The sequence below is a fragment of the Anoplophora glabripennis genome, unplaced genomic scaffold (assembly GCF_000390285.2).
Source record: "Anoplophora glabripennis isolate ALB-LARVAE unplaced genomic scaffold, Agla_2.0 scaffold936, whole genome shotgun sequence".
Lineage (NCBI taxonomy): Eukaryota > Metazoa > Arthropoda > Insecta > Coleoptera > Cerambycidae > Anoplophora > Anoplophora glabripennis.
Genome location: NW_019417019.1, coordinates 137,521 through 149,703, shown reverse-complemented (window position 1 = coordinate 149,703; position 12,183 = coordinate 137,521). Strand labels below are relative to the sequence as shown.

The window sequence follows — 12,183 nt, the reverse complement described above, 5'->3', positions numbered from 1 at the left end:
GGTTCACAGATAAAATGAGATTTTGTACTAATTGATTAATATTAAATTGCATTTTTTCTTTGTATTTCTCATTTTTCTAGTGGATACCTTGCACTTTTTATATTAAATTGCTTATTATTAAATAGCTATAGCATAAAATTAAAATACATTTTTTTTTAGTAAATTATTATTTCAAAAAATGTTAGTTATTTAATATTACGAGATGAACGAATCTAAAAAAATATCAAAATGTACAGTGCTATTGGAATAATATAAATTACCATACTACCCATAGTAAAATATATTGATCAAAGATTATAATACTAAAATTATTAGCTTCCTCACGTTCAAATTTGTTTTTATTTTAAACGCACATTCAACAAAAAATACTTTTTATTTAACCCTTTTCTTATAAAACTAACATAATAATATAATATTTTCAAATATTTATTCGCTTTCAAAGAAATATTTTTCCCATTAGAAATAATATTCTCAGATTTATTTAAATAGATTTAAAAAAAGTTGGGATTTTAATTGTTATTAAAAAAAGTTTTCCTAATTTTCCAGATTTTCCGATGGAAATTATCTTATTATATTATAGCCCGAGAGCCAGCGACTTTTTTGATGACCAAAAGAGCAAAAGCTGAAAAGTTTTCCTACGCTTCATTTGGTGTCACTCACTAGTAAGAGAATCGTCCTCCAGCTCGCGCACTTCCGGGGGGTATAGTTGCGGCAGCCTCCCAAACACGTAAAATAATAAAATAAAAAACTAATACTGAAAAAGCTGAGACTTTGTCGACAAGTTAATTATGTTATAAACAAAAGAAAAAACGCAATCCGCTGACTTTAGAGTGGGGGGTTATGCAACAGCTTTTCACCTAAACAAGTCAAAAATATGCGCTAGGTAAACTGATACCGCAAAAGCTGAAATTTGGTAAAGTAATAGTCAACTTAACCAGTTATACGACAAAATGGTCCGCTGAAGTTTTTGTGGTGTATAAGTGCTCAGCTGACGAGTTGAAGGTGCAGCACGTCGCTATACGCGCGGGCGCGTTGCATCTTTAACTTTATCAGCTGAGCACTTTTCCCTCATTAAATATAAAGCTGAGTATTTTTTTCATTTAACTTATTAAACTAGCTATTGTATTAACAAATTTCAGCTTTTGCGGTATGACATATCTATAATTTTTCCATTTTTTAAGTCTTAGTAGCAATTATATAAAAATATACAACTTTTTTCGAATATTTATTATATATATCTCATACAGCAAAAGCTGAAATTTGTTAATACAATAGCTAATTTAATAAGTTAAATGAAAAAATACTCAGCTTTATATTTAGTGAGGGAAAAGTACACCACAAAAACATCAGCAGACCATTTTTTTCGTATAACTGGTCAAGTTGACTATTACTTTACCAAATTTCAGCTTTTGCGGTATGAGTTTACTTAGCGCATATTTTTGACTTGTTTAGGTGAAAAGCTGAGGCATAACCCCCCACTCTAAAGTCACGGATTGCGTTTTTTCTTTTGTTTATAACATAATTAACTTGTCGACAAAGTCTCAGCTTTTGCGGTATTAGTTTTTTTATTTTATTATTTTACGTGTTTGGGAGGTTGCCGCAGCTACACCCCCCGGAACTGCGCGGGCTGGAGGTCGATTTACTTACTAGTGATACCAAATGAAGCGTAGGAAAAATTTTCAGCTTTTGCCAAATGACTAACTCAAAACGGTTGCTGGCTCTCGGGCTATTACTTCGTGATTGTGTACAAAGGATTTTAAATCAAGTAAGTGTGCAGAAATTTTTTGGAGTATGTTTATCTAAATAGAAAAGTGTAAAAAGAAGATGCAATTTCTTAACAATATAATATTTTTTTTTTGTTTTCTTGTCGGACTGGCGCCTTAACCCGATGCTTTTCTCAGACTTTACTACTTTTCGTTCTAAAATACATTATTCCATCATGTATTACTTTTGTACGACATACATACATACATACATAAGGAAACATAATCTGGTCATTTTGACATTTTTGGGGCGTCGGACTACTCGTACGCTGCATGATTTTTATCGGACAAGTTGACCACAGTTTGTTTCGTTACGCAAAATAGAACTTGCATGTATAAGGATACATATTGACGCCATTTTGACATTTTGGGGATGCTGGACAAATGGGAAAGCGGCATGATTTTTGTCGGACAAATAGTTTTTTAATTATTTTGTCATAAAAACTGACCATTCCGATAAAAAAGAAAATTGCATATATCGCATTGTAGCATAGCGTCAGAACGACAATTCCCGGAATCTCTCGTTCAAAAACGACGCGACGCCGAAAATTTTCGAAGAGGAAAATTTTGTCGGACTCGTTATAAAAAAGGGACTTGCAAAATTTGGCACGTTTCGTTTCAATTTACGTTTTTCGTTTAACGGCGCTAATAAAATAAATTAAACAATAAGGACGATTCGTGCAAAATGTTTTAACATCTTACCAAACGATTGTAATGCATCCACTATGTATATTTAACACTAAACTAACCTTGTGTCCCCTAAATATAAGTTTCCAATGTTCCTATCAATATCTCTCTGTCTCTCTCACACACACAGTTGTACAATGTTGCCAGTTGTTGGAACTTCGTGACTCAAATATGGGACTTTCTCGAAAGTTTTCTAGTTGAACTCCGTATTTGGGATATAACTACCTTAACGGTGTCCTATGCAAAGCATGTCGAAGCCTTTATCAAGTCGTGCTCAAGAAACGGTGGTGTGCTTAGTAGACTAATTTGAACAGGAACGTGAACCTGGAGGGCCACTTCTTCCACTTACCGCTGTAAGAAACGTAAATTGTAATTACGAATTGTATTTTAAATATTGTTAACAATATTTAAACTGTATGTCAAAAATTTTGGGTTACGTCTGATAAAATTGCAAGTCATATACTAAATTCTAAATATAAATTAATTTTTTGACCTTCCTAAATTATTTAAATCGACTGAGTAATTTGTAGTTATAGGTTACATTTCTAATAAACTGGATTTGCTATCAAAAAATCATTTCCTTAATTATCCTAAAAAAATGTTCAACCTGGCAACAATTATTTTTAAAAGTATTTGTATGTTCTTGTGCTTTCAATTATTTTGTTATGGACAGAGTAAGTAACATACTTAATTGTAAATCAATATTTCTCCAACCTATCGAAGTAGTATAAGAGTATCTTTTCATTGTAAAATTGTCCAGAATTACAATTTTTTTCTTAAATTTTTGGAAGATCCGCATACAAACAAGTTACAACAATATTTATCCAAAACTCTCCCATTTTGAGACGCCTCTGACTAAAATTAAAAAGATACGCTAGTTCGGAATATTATAGCAACAGGCAACTCCAAATCTAATTATTTCATCTTGAATGGGGGTATCTAGAAAATACAACTTTTAGGGATGCATATTTATTGCATCTTTCTATCACGCGAGCTCGCTATGGGACCTATAGTGTAGGGGGTTAGGTGCATGGGAAAGTGCTAGATAACATCACGCTGTTGTACTATCTAGCACTTTCCGTGCATCTAACCCCCTATGCTATAGGTCCCATAACGACTCGCACTTGTGATAGAAAATAGTATGAGCAACTCGTTCGGAAAAGTTGACATAGCGCCACTTGGGCGCGTGGCGCTATTGGCAACTTTTCTCCACTCGTTACACAATGTACTATTATGAGACTGTTAGCTCTATACAGGGTGAGTCAGAAAGAATGGGTCAATACTAAACTGGATATACTAGACATCAAAATATTATGTTTGAGCTCATCATGTCTTATACGAATGTCGCTGGTTTAAGAAATACAGGGTGCTCAAGGTTTCAATTTTATTCTGAAATTTCTCAATAACTGAGAAAGTTTTGATAGCATGACTCTGAAACTAGGTAGTATTAGATTTTTTGGTGTGAGAATTACGAATTTGAAGCTTATTTTGACGTTGCTCCTAGAGGGCGCTAGTTTCACCATATTATTTAGGTAAATCAGAACATATTTTTTATCTATCGAGCTATGCTTTAAAAAAGTTAAAAATCTAAAAGAACGTACAATTCTACATAAAATATGTACTCTTGTTTAGGTCCCCTAACTTTATCGGTTTCTGAGTTATTTGCATTTAAAAGTTTCAATATATTTTGTGGTCTTTCAGGCCCTGATATTAATATTTCTTTTCTAAGTAGGCTTGTGTAAAATTTTCATGTCAATAAATATTAACGTATTTTGCGTGCGTCTGATTTATTATTCGTGCAAAATTATTAGCTAGTGATAAAAAAATGCCATGATATAATAATTTTTCAGTGAGATACATATGATTTGTGTTTTTGTTCAGGCTAATTTTAATGAAAATGCGGCGGCCCGAAGATATGTCCAATTGTACCCAAATAGATTACCTAATTATAAACTATTCAGAAATCTTTACAATCGCTTAGGCGGATCTAGATCTTTTCGACAAAAAAGTAACCATGGTACTCCAAAATCTATCATAGTCGATGAAGAAGAGAAAATTTTACTACTTGTACTCATCGGTTAAGTGCGGCAACGTCCATTTGTAGAATTTTGAAAAAAGAAATGCTCCATCCTGTCCATCCATGTCATTATACTCCGGTTCAGCAGTTATTGTCTCAAGATTTACCAACTCGCCTACAATTTGCTCAGTTTATACAAAATATGTAAACGGAAAACCCAGATTTCCTCAATAAGATTTCATTTACTGATAAGACGACATTTATCTACTAGACGAGGAGTTGTCAATTGGAAGAACAATCATTGTGAGATTCCGCATGCTGTAAAAGAATGACATTTTCAGCATGAATTCAATGTATGGTTTAATTTCTGTTTTTTTTTTCATAGGACCTTTTGAATTGCCACCCAATCTAACTGGACCTCATTATTTAAACTTTCTTCAACATAATTTAAACGAGCTTCTAGATGATGTACCACTCGTTTTAAGAGAGAGTATGTCGTTTATGCACGACGGTGTACCACCATATTTTGCCTTACCAGTACGCCAGTATTTAAATGAACATTTTCCTCATCAGCGGATTGGCCACTTAGTTGGCCACCAAGAAGTCCTGACTTAAACCCTCTGGTCTTCTCAGTGTGGTCAAACTTGAAGGATGTGATATATCGTGAAGAAATTAATTCTGTTGAGAAGTTGCGGCAGAAACTACAAGTAACCGCAAATGCATTGAAAAATAATAGGGACATTTTGTTTAATATTCAGAGACATTTAAGAGTGTATAATAAAATGTATTGAGGTAGGTGGTGTACACTTCTAGCATTTGATTTACGGTTTGTTATTATTACTATTATCAATAATTGTTATTGTTATTTTCATCTTTTGAGAATAAAAATCACTACAAAATACAATGAAACTTTTAAATGCAAATAATTCAGAAACCAATAAAGTTAGGCGACTTAAACAAGAGTAATTTTTTTATGTAGAATTGAACGTTCTTTTAGATTATTAGCTTTTTCTAAGCATAGCTCAACAGATTAAACAAATATGTTCTGATTCACCTAAATAATACGGCGAAACTAGCGCCCTCTAGGAGCAACGTCAAAATAAGCTTCAAATTCGTAATTCTCATACTAAAAAACCCAACACCAATTTTCAGAGTCATGCTATCAAAACTTTCTGAATTATGGAGAAATTTCAGAATAAAATTTAAACTTGAACACCCTGTATTTCTTAAAGCAGGACATTCGTATAAGGAAGGCATGATGAGCTCAAACATAATATTTTGGTGTCTAGTATCTCGAGTTTACTGTTGACCCATTCTTTCTGACTCACCCTGTATAGAATAATACATTTCTCCATCTACGGGTATGTTCATATATTTGTTTTTTTTTTTTGCTGTGGAATGCTTTAGTAAAATATTGCAGGCTAATTTCGGGACGCCCTGTATACATTTACACAATGAAACAAAGTTATGGTTGGTTATAGGAAAGAGTAATTTCGTGGGCGAAACCACTCACCATAAAGTAACCTAAAAATACACTTTTATGATTAATTACAAAATAATTATTCAAAGAGAGAGAGAGAGAGCGAGAAAGAAAGAGAAAGAGAGGGGAGATGATGTAAGCGCGCATCATACATAAATAATAATTGTTTTAATACTCATGTATTAAAACATTATTATTGAAGTATCTATTATTCAAATATTTCTCAAGCTTGTACTTGCTTACTTGTTGAAATTAGGGAATCTTGCGGTTTCCTCCGAGGGTAATTTATTTTAAGCTGAATGTAAGGATATATTTCTTGCATCGTTTTTATTCTACAGTTTCTTTTCTGTTTTATTGGATCATAAACTTTTATTTGATTTCAAAGGAAGACAATAAACTTAATACAAAAGTATTGTGTTATTATTGTATCGATTTTTCACTGGTCTTAGAAATTTTTAAGGCACCATTGCTTTTACGAAATATAAAACGTTTATTGGGTGGAAGAAAAAGGCTTCTTTGCAGTATCTCGGTTATTCAATGCTTTATATTTGTTTTGTAACAATGAAAAATGGTTTCAAAGAACGCACAATTAAAAGAAAGTTTCTTGGTTTTTAAATTAACATTTCGTTGTCTCTGAAGTCTGAAAAGTTTGTTTTGAAGGAATTGAAAAGTATTCTGGCCTTAAATATTATTAGATTTTAAGATAATTTTTTTGCTGTGTAGCGTTTGAAATTTGATATGTAAGAAAACCGTAAAATATCATACTTTGTAAATAACTATATCAACAACACTCTGCCAAGTCATTGTTACCAGTTTTCCCTTTTTTGCCTTTGAAAACTATTCTCCTCTTACCATGTGTGCTTAGAAAATAGCACTTAAACATCCTCAGAATCTTTTAAAAATAGCCAAAATGTAGAGATTCACCATTTTCCTCCCCATTGCCACTCCGTAATCGTGGAAATCCCGGATCACTTCTATTCGATATAGAAAGGTCCGGCCTACATTACGAAACCAAAATTACTCCGAGCGGACTACCCGTGCGTCCAGCGGTCGCAACCGAGCATTCAGTTTTTCAGGTAAAGGGTATTGAAGATTTTGATAAATTAGACTTGGGCTGGTGACAACTAAGGGAAAATTTTACTGAATTTGTAATATTTTTATGATTGAATCCTAAAACTTTGGTAATTACTATTATTAATTCTCTAAATAACCTATAGCATGAATAAAATATGAAAACTGTATTACTATTAGGAAAAAGCTTTTACGTTGCAAAGGCAATACACTTCTGAAATGCTTTGATAATTTTTCGTGTATACACTGTGGGACTTTAAGCGGGAACCGATTTTTTAGAGGTACCTGCTAGTACGTGTTCGCCAGAATACTAATATGAGATTATTATTTTAAATAAAATAAATAGTAAAGCTTGAATTTTTTCTTTTCTACGCCGCCACTGGACTGCACTCGGCAAGATGATAAAAGGTCTTATAATAAACGTAAAAAAAATATATGCATGAGTGGTGGTGATAGAGGATTGATTTTGGGGGGGGGGGGTTAAGAAGTTATTTTCGCAAAAGTATCCAATGCAAAACCTGTAGATCATGCAAAAATTTATAACTCTTTTAGAGGTCACTCAAAATTTCCGAGAAAAATGCGAAAAATCGTTATCGTTTTCATTTTTATGTTCCATTTTCGCAAAAATAATGTNCTCCCCATTGCCACTCCGTAATCGTGGAAATCCCGGATCACTTCTATTCGATATAGAAAGGTCCGGCCTACATTACGAAACCAAAATTACTCCGAGCGGACTACCCGTGCGTCCAGCGGTCGCAACCGAGCATTCAGTTTTTCAGGTAAAGGGTATTGAAGATTTTGATAAATTAGACTTGGGCTGGTGACAACTAAGGGAAAATTTTACTGAATTTGTAATATTTTTATGATTGAATCCTAAAACTTTGGTAATTACTATTATTAATTCTCTAAATAACCTATAACATGAATAAAATACGAAAACTGTATTACTATTAGGAAAAAGCTTTTACGTTGCAAAGGCAATACACTTCTGAAATGCTTTGATAATTTTTCGTGTATACACTGTGGGACTTTAAGCGGGAACCGATTTTTTAGAGGTACCTGCTAGTACGTGTTCGCCAGAATACTAATATGAGATTATTATTTTAAATAAAATAAATAGTAAAGCTTGAATTTTTTCTTTTTTACGCCGCTACTGGACTGCACTCGGCAACAGCTGTATCAGCGCGTTGTATATTCGCGAATGCGAATGCGGATATTCGTTACATCACTAATATGTACCATCCTAATATTATTTTCGTTTGGGCATATACTTTTTGGTAAAATAAAAAAATCTATAATATAATTTATAACTTTTGTGCCGCGACTTTCACTCTGTGGATCACTTCTTAAATGTAAGAAGAAGACCTTTAGCAAGTCCGCATGCCAATCATAATTTTAAAAAAGTTTCATAGAATTGAAGCGCGATTTTGTTTATCTATAACTTTTGGGCCAGGAAGTCCTTACCGTAGATTACTTTCTAAATGTAAGAAGAAGTCCTCCAGCAAGTTTCGCTTGCCAATCATAATTTTAAAAAAAGTTTCATGTAATTGAAGTAGCACTGGGTGACGTGGCCCTAAATTCAATTGTTACCTAACAAATGGCTTAGCAATACAGTGCAGCAATGCTGAATTTGGTGTAATTCAGGTAATTTTAATTTATTTTAGGCATCTTCTATTAATCATTCATTTATTGCGAAAGGGAGAAATGAGAGGCATATTTTGTATTGTATATAATATTATTACAACATGGGGTTTTGGAGACCCATTGAAACGGAATAAAACGAAATTTACCATCAATTGTTTGAGGACATAAATAATTAAAATATGTTATTGAGCAAATCAATATACCGATAATAGAAATTTTCTACGCATTATATACAAATTATTATAATTTTTTACTTTTAGCAGAAAAGTTTTTTAGGGACGCCTATGAAACTCATTAAATTTTATTGCTAGGCGCTTTTAGACATGTTCCTTCAATTGACTTTGGAAAGACTATAAGTGCAAGTATTTTCCGTAGACATTAATAAATCAGTTACTAAGACAAACCAGTCAAATTTTGTGTCAAGAACGTCATTTTTCGAAAATGGTGTTTTTTTTTTTTAAATAAATAATTTTACCTTTATAATTTACCGTGCTCTTTTAGAAAATGTGAAAGTTTCAGTTGCGTCGAAGTACTCAAATGGAAGATGTGGATATTTCTGAATTTTCGCCTTTAAATTGTCTTATTTATCATTGTCATATTGAGACTTATACCATGTACAAAATTTAAATTGATTTGGTCAATCCGTTTGGAAACTACAGTCTTCATAAATGTTTACAAGCCATGTGTCCAATAATTTTCTTTGCAATGGTAATTTTATTTCATTGACGTTTCGATAAAATTAAAAATTATTAAATTAGTAAGATCAAGATTACATTAAAACAATACGTTCTGTGTGATTGGTGTAATCTTTCACGAGATACTATTCAATCAGCGATCGCATTATCTCGAGCGTAGACGTAATGATTTGTCATTGGGCATTGTAAATGAGTCATTAATATTGGTGACGCCAAGATCTAGGAAATTACCAATGCCAATCGTGCAATGTTAGGTCACGTGGCTTGTAAACATTTATGAAGGCTCTGTATAAACAAAAACATTTTTTTTTAAAGAAAACTGACACTTTACGTTCACATGAACATTTTTTCTTTGCTAATTGAAGTCTTAAAGTGGAGTATGGAAAAACATTGTGCTGCTTTTCTGGTACTTTTCTCTGTTGATGCCATTATTTGTTACTAAAAATATCACATATCTGTAGGTTGAGTTTAAATAAATTACTACTATGAGGTATTCTAGTTATCTATGTTTATTATGTTTTTGCCACTTGTACCACATATTTTATTATTAATCAAGACCCTGTATATAGAAAACGAAAGATTTATTTATTTATGAGATAAATTCTTCATTACTGTTTGGTTAATTATTTTGATTACACCCTCTAGGTATAATATTTTATATCGTCTAATGAAATAGTCCTCTAAGCCAGGGGTACGTGAAAATTTTCAGGGGTACGCGGGGCAGGTTAATGAAAAATTAAACCATTTTTCAACTACATACCTATGTGAAAGAGGGTTTTCGAGCTTAACATATCTAAAAAGTAAGTACAGAAACAAGCTTAACGTTGAGGACGATTTAAGGTTGTACTTAACAAAACTTTAATTTTTTGTAATACGTTTCAAATATATTTCCAGGGGGTACGCAAAATTTTAATTTTTCAATAAGGGGTACAAAAAGATTGAGAACCCCCGCTCTAAGCAATAATCTGTGTCACCACAGTTTTTTATTGCACTGTCGAATAAATTATAGTGTCTATTAATATGACAGGTGATAGTGAATGCTTTGGTTCTCTAAATTCATAGGAAAATACCGAGCAAACAGTACAAAACTGATTATTTCTTCGACTACATAATATCCACTAATAACTTTCGGCGTCACTATAAAATAATTCCGATTTATTTTTGTTTTCTCTTTTGGCATTTTACTTATTTATGTCATCAACTAATTGTTTTTGGTTAATACAGTATTATTTAAAGGAAATTACAGCGAAATAAGAACTGAATTCTGCATAGAGTAAATAAATGCATAAATTATATTAGTTGAATAAAAAAATAATAAACTGGTATTGCAAGGATTAGTCAAGGACGGGTTCATTTCTACCTGGTGAAGAAGTCTCCTACCAAAAAGTATGCACAAATTTAAAAATTGACACAAGTAAAATTCTCGGAATTGTATTGTTTGCTCATTAAAAATCTAAATATAATTTGATTAAATCTTAACGACCATACACTGGACTAATTAGAAACGAAACAATGTTATTAAAATGAACTAACCTGGTAAAACAATACGTAAGGTAATACGAAATTCTCGGATCTATTAAATCTCCAACTTTAATTTCGTATGAATATTTACGCCTTTCTATTTCCGTTTAAAAAATATTTTACAATCAGACTATATTAAGAAAGTCCGCCTTGCAGAAATTATTAATCAAAAACAATTGCGTAACTATATGTAGGTATACAAGTTGTTAAGACAGTGTTTTATTGTTTTATACAGGATGTAACAGCAACGTTGTGACAAATTTTCGGTACTGATTCTGTCCGTCAAAATAAACAAACAAATGTTATAGGTAATATTTTCCTCGAATGTTGTTTCCTTAGGCTTTCAAAGATTGGACTTGAGACATAATTTGTGATCAATTGCTCATGTACCGTTGAATATAAATTCCGAACTTGGTATCAGTGTCGTAGATAACCTTTTACAGATTTGTATTTTAAGTGAATGTTTTTGTACATTTGGCGTTTTTTTTTCTAGAACAGATAGCTTCCTAATTACGAACCTCAATTATTGAAAAAATGGAGCAAAATATTCAACCTAGCCTTACCACACACAAAGAAATCAGTTAGAAATTATTAAAATAAAGGACAATAAATTAAAAAGTTGGGGCAAAGTTTTTACTTGTTTTTAAAGGGTAGACATTACTATTAAATATGAAAGAGAATATCGGACAGATGTCCTTCGTGACTCATAGGGTATACTCGACTTCTTTTAAGCACACACAATCTCAGCTACACACTCTCCGTACTTGTAATGAATTTTCAGTATTTACTCGCTCATCTGTCATATAGAGCTCCATTTTGTCTAACCGCAACGTGTTTACTAGTAAACTACAGAGTGTCCCGGGATTGGGTACCACAATCTTGTAAACTTTTTTATTGTTGATTTTTCGAGAAAAAGTTATTCTTGATAATTCTTCATAAAAAGTTCTGCTTATCTTGTGCAGCCATGAGCAGTAATCAAGTTAATAAAACATACATTGCGTTCAAAAAATTTGAAAATGTGAAATTTCCCCTAAGCAAATGCCTTTAATTTTTGTTTTCGTTAAAAACTATATTTAACAAAGCTGTTCGAGGACTCAAGAAATGCTTAAATACAGGGTTTAGTCAAAAAAGAAAAATAATCACATTTTGCAAATAAGAAGACGCTATTTTTAACCAGACAGAAATTGTAAAAATAAGTAAACTTTTATTTTAAATTTAATATAATATAAAAATAGCTTGGTAGGGTTAGGTATGTTTAATTACATATTTGATTACTGCCCATGGCTTCCCAAGATAAGTAAAACA

At 32.2% G+C, this 12,183-nt stretch overlaps 1 protein-coding gene across 1 annotated transcript in view; it reads right to left on the bottom strand.

Moving 5' to 3' along the window:
• Positions 1-12,183, bottom strand: part of LOC111692092 — a 79,825-nt gene that overhangs the window by 3,673 nt on the left and 63,969 nt on the right. Inside the window, exon 2 of the mRNA XM_023455806.1 lies at positions 661-716. Coding sequence (XP_023311574.1) covers positions 661-716 — 56 coding nt within the window. The remainder of the gene's footprint in view (positions 1-660; positions 717-12,183) is intronic.